We start from the raw sequence: 15619 nt of genomic DNA on the forward strand, positions 1-15619 counted from the left end.
CAGCTTCTAGGTCAGGCCCACAGAGAAGCCATCCATAATAAAATTATATTAAGGAAATTCCCAAAACTAGACCTCTTTAACTCAGGAGTCACCAAAGATGTAAACTTACCATGTATTTGTACCCTTAAAGATTCAATATGAGCAGACATGGATGATACCTCTTTGTCCCTTTTACTAAGTTTGAGCTGCAAATCTGAATACATAAAGAGAAAAAAATGCAGAAACTTTTAGCACGCAAATTGTCATAATTGACTCTACCTCTTATAAAACGTAATTTGAAAAGTTTGATGAAAAAACTGATTTTCCCTGGCGCTGCTAACTGGTAAAACCCTTCTTGAGTTATGAGGATTTGAAACAAGCAAATGTAATATCAGATATTGTTTTAATTACTACGCGTTTTAAGGTCGGATCGGCCTCTTCATTAGGTAAAGTGGTTACCACTTTGTCTTGGCTATATATTTCACTTTTGCAAGGGGAACATATAGCATTTGTATTTTACCTGATAAAGGGGCCGGTCCGGCTTTGAAACGCGTAGTAATTAAAACAATATCTGATATTACATTTGCTTGTTTCAAATCCTCATTACTCAAGAAGGGTTTTACCAGTCAGCAACGCCAGGGAAAATCAGTTTTTTCCTCAAACTTCTCAAATTATCATTTACCACTTGGACCCTTTGGATCCGGATCGGAAACCCAGACTGCAGCAATATTTTAAAACACACTTTCAAGGATGTTGTGCTCCTAGCACAACCAACCAGGTCAGCAGAACTGATAACCTATCTGTGCCCTTTTTACTATATAATTTGATGCACTATGTGCGCTTTGTGTTTGTTTTTTCTCCTCTACTGTTTAGTGTCTTATAAAAACGTGATGTTACCTTAGATACTAAAAATTTTAATCCACTGCCAACTTATGCTACATAGATAAATGTGCCTGGAAAATAAAAAACTACACATTTCTTGGCGGAATAAATATTGCAGACTGCACTCACTGGCTTCACATCTGAGACGGACTACTCTACGTTACACAACAGCTGCAAGCTCTACCACGCTCTGCGAAAGTCTGGACTGTCACTGGCTATCAGTCTCTGTACACGGGTCCAGCGTCACTGAATTTGCTTACTACTTTGTGCTTTGTGTATGCACTTTCCATATGTGTACGTTATGCAGTATTTCTAGAGCCTTCCTATATTTTAGAGAACAAATAAGGTGCAATATATTATACCAAAAACAATTAAATAATTAGTTCAGCAAGTGGGAAATGTTAAAAAAAAACAAGGGTTCTCCAACTTTGGACAATTTTTTTTTTTGTCAGAAAGAGCCACTGATGATAAACTAGATCCCCGAACGATCAGTTGTAATCAGTGGAGGAACCTGCCAGCAAATGTTTAATTTCCCTAGAGTTCCACCACAAAGTATTATACAGTCCCAATTTAAATACGTAGGCTGTACATGTAATGCATGGATGTACTGGGTCCTCCAGAGTGAGGGACTCTCTTTGTCGCTTCTCTCTACTCTGGCTAATATATGACGCTCCTGAATGGGGGAGGGACATCCTATTAATTCAGAATTACATAGTGGGGTACTTTAAATTAATTTATTAAACCAAACAACTCATTTGATGTAGTGGTTGCCAAGCAGTAGTTAACAATCTACAGGTAGACTCAGAGAAGACAGTAGATCCTAATGTTAGACTAACACTGAAAGTTGTGTTCCTGTAGACTTCTAAACAAAAGCAGGAAAATAGTCTCCTTGTTGGCTTGTGTATCAGTGTGCTTAACGTCAATAGTGACAGGCCAACCGGCGAATCTGGTCCAAAACGCAGAAGAGGAGGCAACATGAATAGCAAAATTCAGATGAAAACTATACCTTCCACTGTGTTTTTCATTTTAATTTTTTCTTCTGAAATATCATTTGTTTCAATCATCTGGAAAACACAAGATATAGAATTATGTCCAAGACAAATGAACTTTGTTTTTTTTCACTAGGATTTATTGCAATATCATCATCTATTTCAGATATTCTAATTGTAACAGTGGAGAATCTTTTCACGTTAAATGTTCAACGATATTTCTATGTAGATGAGTTCAAGACCAAATTCATGTTAATCAGGCATGTCACGGGTTTAGGTCAGCTGCGCCCAAGTCATTGGGCAACCGAATATCAGGTGCCCAACTGTCAGAAACTGTTTTCATATACACAGTGTTCAATAAGCGCTGTGTATTGAAGCGAGACAGTGCTGCTGCCTCTATTGGTCCCAGTGGCCATGTGAATAAAGAAAACACTACCCACCAATCGTTGCCGTACTGCTAGCACTAACCCAATTACCCTAAAAAAAATTATTTATCTAAATGAAGGTTAAACAATGGTGATTACACATATAACATCTATTTTAGTGTTACACTATATTACTATAAAAAAGCTAGAATTTTAAAAAGCATAATTTCTTAACTACCTTTACAAACTATAAGCCTAAAATTTATAAGCAAAGAGAAAACTTATATAAAAAATGATTAAAAACAGTATTAGTACTGAATAAATACTGCAAAAATTCACATCTATAGTCCAAAAAAGAAAAATGTATACAGTACCAGTCAAAAGTTTGGACACGTCTTTTCATTCTATGGTTTTTATTTTATTTTATTTTCTACTTTGTAGAATCATATTAAAGACAGAATAACTAACAAGGAACACATATGAGATTAGGTTGTAAACAAAAAAGTGTTAAAATAGAATATGTTTTATATTTTTGATTCTTCAAAGTAGCCCCCCTTTGCTTTGATGGTACCTTTGCACACTTTTATCTTTCTCTCATTCAGCTTCATAGTTATGTCTTCAATATGAATTTACAATGTAGAAAATAAAAAAATAAATAAAAAAAACATGGAGTGTGTCCAAACTTTTGACTGGTACTGTAGTTGTTAAACTAATGCACTATAAACAGCTAAAATGTGTTTGATTGAGAAGGACCAAAATACCCCTGACCTGAAACGGTTACATTAATTAGCATAGAATTGTGGATGTAAAAACCAAAACAATGTTCGCATAGTTGGTGGTACACTTTGAAAGACTTATTGATGGGGTCCCGGTGCTGGATTTTATGGAGAGATAAGCGAACATGTGCAGCTAACTCTCCATTAAAATGAATGTTACAATCACCTAAGAGTCACCTCAACCAGTGTTATTCCTATGATATATCTGATTGCAAAAACATATTTATTTGTTTATCTTTCTTACAGTAAAGACTGTATGTCTTCAGCAAGTTTGATAGGTAAGCCTTATGCCTAATGCACATGACCGTTGTGTGCTGGCCGGGTCCGTCCGTGATCCGTGGACAGATAGGACAGGTTCTATTTTTCCACGGATCGGAGAGTCGGGTCAGTTTTCACGTGGCACTCGGTCGTGTGCAACTGCACTTACTGGTCTAATTAAATTTTATATTTGTATTTCGTGATAAAATATTAATCATTTTTATAATTATTATAGGTTAGTTAAACTACAAGTCATTTAGGCCTGGTTTACATTACGTAATTTTCCTTCCACCAGAGGTATATTTCTGGAAGAGACCCGACATTTACCTCCGAACGAAGGTAGCGACTGCCCGAACTTCATATATGGATTTCATATACGAACAGTGAAGTCAGGATCTACAATGCGTCCCCAACCAGAGCGCTTGCCTTTGATGCTGGGGAAGCCCTTCACCTCACTTTCCAAATATTCACACTGACGTTAGGAACTTTAAGATGCCAGAATCCGCTCCTGGAGAAGGCCCTGACGTCACTGCCCATATATGGACAATGAAATCAGGGGCTTCACCAGTCCCAGTATACCGGCCAGAGTGCTTCTGATGCTCTGGCCGTGGACTCTGTAGTTGAAAGCCCCTAACTTCACTGTCCATATATGGACAGTAACATACGGGGCTTCCCCAGGGTCAGAATCCCTGTGCCAAAGGCAACCTAATGCCCTGCCTGGAGACTCTCCCCAAGGTATATGTTTAACATATATCTCTGAGGGATGTCAAACAGTGGCATCTGTCATACATAGGCTCCCATGTTAATAAAAACATACCTCACAGTATATATTTATTTTTTTGCGAAATCCCTCAGGATTGAATAGCGTAGTGCACTACGTTAATCCATTATCAAAAACAAAAAGGTATACCGACGTATACCACCCCGACGGAGGCCATAAGGACACTAAAACTATGTGAATTCGGCCTTACTTGTGCCATATTACAACAACTCATCCTGATACACTGGTCAAAATAAATTTCATCTACTAATGAAATTACTTAGTTTTAGTAAAAATAGGAAGAAATTATAGTATCCTACATTAGGATTTTGTGAAGAGTGAAGAGCCTCTATTGACTGCAATTTGTTTTCCAAGACCAAAATTCTCTCCTGTAGTCTTTGGATCTCTTGATTATTTCTTATGTCTGCTTTCTGGAGCATGTCGTAATCTTGCATTTTCTTTTCAGCAGCCGAAATCTGTTCTTTTAAGAAGGCAATGGCTTGTGTCTGATCATAGTACCCAACTTGTGCCTTCTGTAAGACACACATTTGCTGCTCTGCCTCTCGATATTTGTCTTTAATATCCTGAATCTCTTTGAGGTGTTGATTGGTTTTTGATTCTAGCTGTGTCCTCCAGTTGTTATTTCCTTCATCGACTTCGTCCCTAATCTCCTGTAGTTTCGTTTTGAGAGTTTCCCTCTCTTTGTTATAGACTGCTATTTCAATCTCATTTTTAGCTTTCAGGTTTTCAATTTCTAGTTGATGCTCCATTTTTAGGCTTTCTACACTAGCTTTAAGCTCTACTATTTGTTTGTGTTGAGAGTCAGGACTGGTAACCAAGGAACCTTTCAAATCTTCTAGAGATCTCTGGTGATCAGAAACTAAACTGTCCAATTTAGACTTCCAATTGTCCATCATTCCTATATTCTCTTTTGTGGCCTGCTCTAGCCTTTTTTTCAGTTCTCCAATCTCCTGGACATGCTTCTCCTTTAAAGCCTTCAATTTTTCAATTTCTTGTTGATATCTTCTTATCTTTTCCTCATACTTATCTCTTTGCTGACTACTCTCCTTCTGATGCTCCTTACTAACAGACAGAAGCTGGTCTCGTAAACGCAAGGCCTCAGTCTGAAGTCCAATTTTATGTTCTGGTAAATCTGACTGACTGGAGCTTATTAAACAGTGTTGAAGGTCTTCAATCTCAATGCGACGAAGGTTGAGCTCTTCTTCCAGTTGTTGAATTCTTGTCTGCTCTGCTACCGTTGTCTGCTACAGAGAAATAATTGAATACATTATTTTGGTTTATGGGTAATATTCTAACGTGTAAAATGTCCAAATGCTTAAACTTTATACACTCTTAAACAGTACATTTTAGTGATTTTGTTTTACACCAAGGTTTAATATTTTACTTAATGTTTATAATAAATATGTCAATTACTAGCTTTAACTTTACTTTTATATTTGCAAAATAATTAAAACGATAAAAAGCCCTGGTGTAAAATAGTTAAACATGGAGTAAGATTGGGTGTTAGAATGTGTTTGTTAAGAAATTAAGTATATAATAAGTAAACTGAAGTGAATATAGCAATCTAGTTGTTAGCAAGATCTTGAAAGGAAGTGACTGACCCACAGCTCTCGGTTTTCTAATAAAGTTCAGCTTCAACATTTCTTTTACCACATCAACCAAAACATTCCATAAAGCGGTTGCAGTAAGTGGCTGTTATTTAGAGGGTTTGTCCACGACCGGAACACTGATGACCTATCCACCGGATAGGTCATCAGTATATGATCGGTGCAGGTCCAACACCCGGACCCCGCACCGATCAGCTGCTCCGGCTGCCTGCTCTGTACATTGCTCAGCAGCCGTGCTGCAGTACTGCAGCTCAAGTCACTATTCCATGACCGGAGCCATCTGTTTCCAGTATGGACGTCCGGTGCCCGGCAGCAGCGGGAGAAGCTGATCGGCCTGGGGTCCAGGTGTCGGACCCGAACCGATCATATACTAATGACCTATCCGGTGGATAGGTCATAAGTTGTCCGGTAGTGGACAACCCCTTAAAGGTGCGTGACCTTATGACCTTATGTTTGCAGTTCTTGTTACTGTTGAGAGACCTGCAGGTCACATGAGCACATAGGCACATCCTAGTAGAGCAGCAAGACTCAATAGAGAAGTCTGTGAGCTGCCATGTAAGTATAAGGGGGATGAATTAGTTTAAGGGGTCTGTATTAAGGGGTCTATTAGTTTAAGGATCTGTATTTAGGTGGTCTGGATTTAGGGGTCTGGGATCTGTATTTGTTTAGTGTCTGTATTTAGGGGGTCTGTATTTAGGGGTCTGGGATCTGTATTAGTTTAGTGTCTGTATTTAGGGAGTCTGGGGTCTGTATTAGTTTAGGGAGTCAAGTCTAAGGGTCTGTATTTAGGGGCATACAAAAATTCAACCTTGACAGAGTAATATAACTAAGAAAGACAATTATGTTGATATAAAATTTATTTTTTATTAATTATCTATTAAAAAGAAGGCACAATGAAACATATATAAAAATAGAAACATGAAGCTGGTAAGCATACAATGGTAATAGACTCTACACACAGGGTATATAGCAAAATAAATGTATCCAGTGTTGAGACCAATAGGCAACCCCTATGTTATGTGAATCGAAGTAATGTAGGTAACATACCAAATAGTCAATGGATATATAGATTTTTAAGAAGAGTTTCCTTTGTTAACACAAAGTGATATAGTGACACATTTAAAAAAAGGAAAGTTAATGTGAACAAAGTAAGTGGTGAAAACTATTTAGAACAGAATTACAGGGCATACCTGGCTGTGAGTCTTAGCAACAGTATACCAGCCGTCTCACACCTAGGGGTTGCCTATTGGTCTCAACACTGGATATATTGACATTGCTATATACCCTGTGTGTAGAGTCCATTACCATTGTATGCTTACCAGCTTCATGTTGTTTCTATTTTTATAAATTTTTCACTGTGCCTTCTTTTTAACAGATAATTAATAAAAAATAGGTTTTTTATCTACATAATTGTCTTTCTGGGATATATTACTCTGTCAAGGTCGAATTTTGGTATGTATATTGAGTATTGAATCATGTTCTAATCTGTGTCTTGGATCACATAAGAAAATGTCTGTATTTAGGGGGTTTGGGGTGGGATCTGTATTAGTTTAGGGGGTCTTTATTTAGGGGTCAGGGGTCTGTATTAGTTTAGGGGTCTGTATTTAGGGGTCTGGGGTCTATATTAGTTTATGGAGTCAGGTCTGTGTGAATGTATTTAGGGAGTGTGATCTGAGGTCTGTATTAGTTTAGTGGTCTGAATTTAGGGAGTCTTTATTTATGGGGTCTGTATTAGTTTATGGGGTCAGGGGTCTGTATTTAGGGGTCTGGGGTTTATATTAGTTTATGGAGTCTGATCTGGGGTCTGTATTAGTTTAGTGGTCTGTATTTAGGGGGTCTTTATTTATGAGGTCTGTATTTAGGAGGTCTGGGGTATGTATTTAAGGGGTCCGTATTAGTTTAGGGAATCAGGCCTGGGGGGGTCTGTATTTAGGGGGTCTGGCCTGTGGTCTGTATTAGTTTAAGGGGTCTGTATTCAGGGGGTCTGTATCAGTTTAGGGGTCTGTATTTAGGGGGTCTGTATCAGTTTAGGAGATCTGTACTTAGGGGTCTGTCCTGAGGTGTGTATTAGTTTAGGAGGTCAGGTCTGTGTTCATTATTAGTTTAGGGGATCAGGTCTGGGGGGTCTGTATTTAGGGGTCTGGTCTATATCTATTTAGGGTGCTTCTTCTGGGGTCTGTATTTGTTTAGGGGAGTCTGACCTGAGGACTGCAATAGTTTAGAAGGTCTGGGGTCTGTATGTATTCTAGGGTCTGGTCTAGGGTCCGAATTTATTAGTCTGATTTAATGTATGGACCTGGGGTGTGAATTTCCTTAAGGGTCTGGTCTGGGGTATGGAACAATTTCTGGGGTTTAGTGTCTGAATTTTTGTGTTTCTTTAGGGGCTGGAAGTGACTGTAGAAGGGAAAGGCAAAAAGGTCTCGGCAGGAAACTGCAGTGGTCAGGAGAAGTCGCCATAACGGTCTGTGTCAGATGGAGAAGAAAAGAGAATGACTTCCACAGAAGACATCACCTGTGAGTCACTGGAACGGTCACCTCTTCTGACATGACTGTTACAGGAAATCCTTGTATTCCACAAAAAGTCTCTCTGCAACTCAGGACTAATAGACAAATGGGTGTTACCATTCCCATTGTCAGAAGGATGTGTCCCTACACAGTGTGATGCTGTCAGAACTGATTGCAGACTGTCAGTATGTAGGGACACAGCCCTTTGACAAGGGCAATGATAGCAACCTATTTGTCAATGCTCGCACAGAAAAGTGGTGTTGACCATAGACACTGTGTGGCAAGGTGGCAGTGGAGAAGGGGGGCCCAAGTTTGTGGATCAGCCAATGGCCTATGGTCTACTTAAAGAGAACCTTTCACCTCCCCATACATGTGAAGCTGAGTGCAGCATGTAATGGGGAGGGCTGAACAAACCCTGGGGCACTTGACATTTTTTTTTCTACCTCCCTCCTGAACTGTCAACAAGGCATGTACTGGCAAGGGGGCGTGTTACTATAGCTGTGACACTGTCCAATCAGATATGGACAGTGTTACAGCAAGAGCGAGGAGAGTGTGCGCGCGAACGCACGCTCTCACTCTTCAGCTTTCATGATTAGTCTTCTGCCGAACTGGCAAGGGGGCGTGTCCCTGCTACGGACAGTGTAAGCGCTCCCCAGCTCTTACACTGTTCGTAGCAGTGACACGCCCCTTGCCAGTTTGGCAGACAAAGTACAAGACTGATCTCTCACAAGAGCTGAAGAGATGAGAGCGCGCTCTCCTCTCCACAGCTCTTACACTGTCCATAGCAGTGACACACCCCCTTGCCAGTTCGGGTGAAAAGACTGATCTTCAAAGCTGAAGAGAGAGAGCGTGCACTTTCTCTGCTCGCTCTTGCAGTGGCACTGTCCATATCTGATTGGACAGTGTCACAGCCATAGTAACACGCCCCCTTGCCAGTATACACCCCGTTGACAGTTCAGGGGGTTATTTAAATATCGGCGCCAGATATAATGGCACTGATATCTAAATAATGGAGGGAGGTAGAATTTTTTTTTAAAGTGCCCCAGGGTTTGTGCATGTATGGGGAGGTGAAAGGTTCTCATTAATCTGCCACTGACAGGACTACGCTGTATGGTGTTATCTACAGGGGGGCTGTATGGCGTTATCTACAGGGGGGGTTTGGGGCTGTATAGCGTTATCTACAGGTGGCTGTATGGCGTTATCTACAGGGGGTTTTGGGGTTGTATGGCGTTATCTACAGGGGGGCTGTATGGCGTTATCTACAGGGGGGGCTGTATGGCATTATCTACAGGGGGGATGTATGGCGTTATCTACAGGGAGGCTGTATTGTGTTATCTACAAGGGGGTTTGGGGCTGTATGGCGTTATCTACAGGGGGCTGTATGGCGTTATCTACAGGGGGCTGTATGGCATTATCTACAGGGGGAGGACTGTATGGCGTTATCTACAGGGGATGGCTGTATGGCATTATCTACAGGGGGCTGTATGGCGCTATCTACAGGGGGCTGTATGGCGTTATCTACAGGGGGCTGTATGGCGTTATCTACAGGGGGCTGTATGGCGTTATCTACAGGGGGCTGTATGGCGTTATCTACAGGGGAGGGCTGTATGGCGTTATCTACAGGAGGGCTGTAAGGCATGTATGGCGCTATCTACAGGGGGGCTGTATTGTGCTATCTATAGGGGGTGCTGTGTGGCGGGATCTACAGGGAGGCACTATCTACAAGGGGAGGTTGTGTGATACCCAGGGGAGGGGGGCCCCAATCAAAAGTTTGCTATGGGGCCCAGTCTTTCCTAGTTACACCCCTGCCCATGTGAATAGCTGTTATCGCTGGGGAAAAGCCTGGCTAGTTATGCTGTGAGAGAAATGAATGGGATGTATTGGTAAGATGTCTCCCTTAGAGGAAAAGTTCTTCAATATGAACCATCGGAGCATATGGAAAGAGGTTGTCTAAAGTAGAAAACCCCTTTAAGTCAATACTGAATGTCATGAACTTGTGGAAGTATAACACAATGAAATACAATACTATTGCATAAAACCCCAAAAAAATTGGTGAAAATGTAGTAAGTTCTTGGGATACAATAAATATATAAATCCTGTTAAAAAATCTATCACTAGAAGTAGAATTTCTGGCTGTATAAACCGTGCTATCATGTGTAACCTTAATGTACAAAATCCGTAGTTTGAGATATTAACTTTTCAGAAATAGGCCAAGACATGAAATAATACACAAAAGCATGATATAATGGTATACAGCTTTTATGATGTGATACTAAATCCCTGTTTATTATTTAATGCAAATTAAGGGCGAAAAATTATGGAAAGAAAATGTACTCTGTAGCTAAAGTCAAAACCCATTTATTGTTGAATTCTCCAATGGAAAAAAGGCTTGAATTCAAATGAGGAAAAAGTAAGGTATTAGAAAGTTCCTGCCAATTTACCTAGTAATCTGATATTAATATTGAATTATTATAATTGACAACAAGGTTTGAACATATTTGTTCCCCTATAGATATTTTTGTATTTTATTCTTATGATTTTATAATCTTAAATGCTAACAAAACGGCTAACCTAGTAGAAGTGCTAACGGGGTATGGGGCATCTAAATTCACCATCTCCAGAATCTCCACCATTCAGTAATTTAAAATGTTGGACTTTTTTTTAATATGCGTGAGCTGAAGTATATTAACGTTAAAGATGTTGCCCAGTTTTGGCCAAACTTTTATTTAATAAACTTTTGGGCCATGCTTATCTAATGGGGATGTTCCCTACTAAGAACACTATTGTATGACACTTAATGGAACTTCCAGATATAGGTCTTGTACTGGTTATGTTTGTCGAAATTCTGTTATAGTAAACAACACGGTTACTCACTAGAACTTTGTGAAACTGTTTAGGGCTCGTGCACATGGCGCGCATGGAGTCTGTACAGGACGGCATGGACGCTGCAAGGCTTTTAAAGGCAAATACCTATGTACTGAGTCGTAACATTGGCCAAGTGCATGAGCCCTAATGTGTTGGTTTCTCTCTAAGCCACAAGTATCACCTCTGGTAATGCAGAGGGAACCGCTCTGACCAGTCCAGGACCTCACGATCACTAACTACATCTAAAGAATTATGTCTTACAATTATGTTTCGTTATTATTTTTTTTTGCTTTACCACAAAGTAGTGGTATAGTTATAGGCAATGTACATGCAGCAGTTGCCACTGGGCTCCTACTATTTGAGAAGCCCAAAAATTTCTAAAGCTGCATAGAAAAAGATGGACCCAATGACTTATCAAGCCACTCACACATTAATTGTATACAGAGCTATCACAGTATATAAATTAATATTGATAACCAGTTTCACACATGCATTTTTTTGAAGTATGTTTTTTCTCTTCAACTGATCTTAACTGTTTCAAAAACAGATGATAAATTGTTAGCATCAGTTTTCATAAGTCTTTTAAATCTTTCTCCCATTGACTTCATTGATAAAGAAAAAAACTATTGTGATGCCTCTAAATGACTCATGTTCCTCAGAATTTAATAGGATCTATTAACTGATACATCACAATAAGTAACTTTTTAACAAATAACATACCACAAAAACATGCAAGTGTGAACCCAGTCTTAATACACTATTTCTAGCATATTATAATCACATTCAGCAGAATATGAAGCAGGCAAAGATTATGCTCTGTTTACATTTATCTGTCAGTATAGCTTAATATGTTGCACTATTTTTTCCAAATGGAAACCGGATGAACCTATGATAAGTAAACGGGACAGACTGATCATAACAGATTGTAAAAGATCTTTCAAATGGATCTGTAATATACTTTACATCATGGATCCTGTAAACAACAGAAACTATAATATCAGTGTGAACAGAGCCTTAGGTGATGGGTCCAGGAAAAGTATTTCCATCATGACCCAAAAACATCGAGGTGCACCTCTGCTACCATATTTATCAATGTAGGAGATTATAAAGCACTGGCAGATTTTATTTAATTGGAACATAATGTAATTCTAGACTTAACTGGGTTAGAGGAAAAAAATGTTACTGTTGTTACTGTAAATTATGATGTCAATTAGGATGAGCAAGACTAAATTCTTAATAAATACCTATCTTAACTGTTAATAATGCAGGAATGAAAAAATGCTGATGCAAAAACCCAATGATTCCATGTGCTTTGCAACAAACAAAAAGCAGTAGTACTGTGTATAATAATCTGTACCTTAACTCAAACTATCTGCAGCATTGATTATGGCACCAAATGTTTAATTTTGATCAGTTTTATGCTACTTGTAATATAATCTAGAAAAAAAGGTAAGATATTAGGGTAGTTTAAAAATTTGCGAAAAGCAACTTGACAGAAGCTAGCAAACTAAAGTACTACTGCTTTAGGTCTGAAAAAGGTCAGCAAATAATAACTATTTAGGGTGCAAAAAGTGAATGCGAAACGAAAATGTTTCTAAGCCAAGTATGGGCAGAAACAATGGGAAGCACAAAAATCAGGCCAAAATGGTGTAAATGAAGCTGGCAAGCACACTGGAACTGGACTTCAGTCAGGGGTTACTGATTCCATTTTACTGTACCCTCTTGTCCTCTAATTCTTTGAGAAGCTTTGCAGTTTTTGCCTTCTCAAACAGTAGATTCTGCTCGAGCTCCCGAATTTGGGCATGCTCCAACTGCGTCTGTGTCTGCACACACGGGATAGGAAAGAGAGAGAGCAGGAATGAAACGTTGCAGCATCTTCCAACATCTACAAGAGAGGATACTGTTGACAAGCTAAAGACTGTGCAGAGTATTATAAAATAATAGCTGGCGGCTCATATTGGTAGAAGAACCAGATGCAATTATTGTTCATTTCAGTGCAAGCAGTGCAGTTTTACTAAGAGCTTTTGTAGAAGAACCCGCCAACTGGTTGTACAAGGAAGTATTAGGAAAACAAGTGCTTAGAAATTGACATCCTGTTTTAGTGAGCTGAAATCACATATGTAATAATCTAATCTAGTTACTGTGGCTAGCTGAAAATAGTCTATAAATATATTTATTGGGCATGCCCCTCTACATTAAAGAGAAATCACCATTATTTATCTTTGAGTTATTTTATTCTTTCAAACTGTCTGTCAGTATTGGTTTCTGGTAAAGCTTGGTAACAACCAATATGACCACCATTACAACTCCCATAAGGTTAGCCACTCATCTTTCTAAGAATCTTGAAGAATAAATCTGCCTAGTTATACTTTGATGTGGAAGCAGAGTTTGTATCAATGCATAAATTACAATTGTCTTACTTATTAGACTGGGGAAGGGGCTGTTCATATCTGTGCTGTGGTATTCCATTGTTTTGCTCCGTCAGAGGAGCAGAACAAGGGCTTACCGGAAGCAATGGTTCAGTTGAACAACGGATACTGTTGGCGACCGACAAATCTCATTGACTTCAATGGGTTCCGTCGGCTTTCCGTCAGGGTGTACATTAATTTACCCGAAACAATAGTGCAGCACGCTACGCTATTGTTTCCGATAATCCATACCGGATCTGCGACGGAGGCCCCTAACAGAGCCTCCATCGCAGATGTGAACGGTCCTGAAGTTTGGTGAAAATCCAGGTGGTAGGGACAAGAGTGGTTATTTTGGTGGCCAATTATTAAGGCCCTATTACACCGGCCGATAAGCGGGCGGTGCAGCGAGCGCCGATGAACGAGACATCGTTGATCGGCGCTCGTTTGCTCCTTTCAGACGGAGCTACGGATGGGGACGAGCGGTCATTACTCCGATTGCTCATCCCCATACAATATTATTATGTCGGCAGCACGTCTCTATGTTTACACAGGGAGATGTGCTGACGACAACAATAATATTTTACTTTTTTTAAACGATACGATCAGCAGATGATTGAGCGTTTGCTCGTTCATCTGCTGATCGCTGCCCTGTTTACACAGCACAATTATTGACAACGAGCGTTCTATGAACTCTTGTCTGCCCGATAATCGCCCAGTGCAAAACCCCCTTTAGCCATCTCAAAATCAGATATAGTATAACTAAAATATGGTTGAATAGTGGTTTATTACTTGTGTTTTGTTTGAACTTTTAGGGGAAAATAATACATGAACCCATATAAAGGCCGAGACAGATTCTGGGAAGATGCAGTCAGAATGAAAGTAGATCTATTATAATCAATAATCCCACTCTTAGAAATCGCTGTATACAAGCACACTGCTAAGTAAGATTGGAATGATCTCTCCTACATCCCTCTATCCTAGTTTTGGCACAAACTTACCTTTTTTGTTCAACCACCAGCCTAAAACATGCTAACATTGATACATCTAAAGCTTTCTCTTTCTGTAGAGTTGTGTCATGCTGGCAAACTGCAGAAATGGCAAATCATCCGTGGCCGTTTCTCAGCGATCTCTACACAGCACCGCAAATCAGCGCAATCACCATCAACGGCTACAGGGACTATTAAATTTTTTGGGCTTCAATAAAAACAAAATTTGCCATGAGTAAATTATCTCCAAAAACAACGTCATTTAGATTAGTTTTTTAACTTTGTGATCCTGGAATTAACAGACCGAAAATATCCCATTGAGTAAAGTATCTAACTATTTCAATTAGAAATCTGATCTTTGAGCTCGGAAGCTTTCCCCAGAAAGGGACTTGAATGTCATTCCACAATGTGTTTCTATTCAAGTGAATGTCAATGGAAGGGGCCATCGGGGAGGATGAACTACAAAGAATGAAGACATTGTGACAAAGAGCCAATGTGCCAGAATTTTGTGGCGGGGAAAACATGATTATTATTCCAAAAAATGCACAGATAAGAGCAGGATGCATCTCAAGTATAGATGTGCATTCAAAATATCAGTACTGGAGACTTCTGAACATGAAGTACATGCTTTACAATTCTGTGCAATTCTACGTTGTGATTTACTGCATGTTTACATTGTAAAACCAGGAAACGACCAGTCAAAATTAAATGATACATTAACTTGTGTATTCTTATATTTACTGGTTAAAGGGGATCTCTAGAGAACCAGACATGAATGAACTCTGTGAGAACAAGCTATAGTGTACATGTAATATAATGTTACGATGTGATGCTGATCTCAGCTGCCAGTACTCCCCAGCAGCCCCATGACGTATGTCATTGTTCAAGCAGATTTAACATGCTGTCAAGGCCCCTCCGCTGTGATTTTTCTATTTATACAGAAGGGAAACTAATACTTAAAAAGCTGTTTTCCTACCGTGAATGTGAAACGAATGGAAATCATCCAAGTTATAACCCTAAAAGTGTAAAAAACATGACTGTGCAGTATAATGTATTCAATAGCCTAACCATTTAGAAAATGTTTGTCGAAGAGGAGTAAGCTTAGAGGAGAGTAGATAAAAAACCTTTACATATCTAATTTCATTTTGGTACTATTGTCTATAAACCTGTACTGATTGCATCTCTATTTTAGTAGTTGGAAATGGAAATAAGAACAAT

At 39.3% G+C, this 15619-nt stretch overlaps 1 protein-coding gene across 6 annotated transcripts in view; it reads right to left on the reverse strand.

Moving 5' to 3' along the window:
• The window catches only part of CLIP2 (CAP-Gly domain containing linker protein 2), a 128708-nt gene that overhangs the window by 15627 nt on the left and 97462 nt on the right, over positions 1-15619 (reverse strand). For 3 of the 6 annotated variants that reach the window (XM_075852881.1, XM_075852880.1, XM_075852883.1), the window contains exons 9-12: positions 12726-12830; positions 4330-5274; positions 1868-1925; positions 110-193 (exon numbers count right to left, since the gene is read on the reverse strand). In XM_075852881.1, coding sequence (XP_075708996.1) covers positions 110-193; positions 1868-1925; positions 4330-5274; positions 12726-12830 — 1192 coding nt within the window. The remainder of the gene's footprint in view (positions 1-109; positions 194-1867; positions 1926-4329; positions 5275-12725; positions 12831-15619) is intronic. The other 3 variants (XM_075852882.1, XM_075852885.1, XM_075852884.1) reach the window with 3 other exon arrangements.

This window comes from Rhinoderma darwinii, chromosome 2 (assembly GCF_050947455.1).
Source record: "Rhinoderma darwinii isolate aRhiDar2 chromosome 2, aRhiDar2.hap1, whole genome shotgun sequence".
Taxonomy (NCBI): Eukaryota; Metazoa; Chordata; class Amphibia; order Anura; family Rhinodermatidae; genus Rhinoderma; species Rhinoderma darwinii.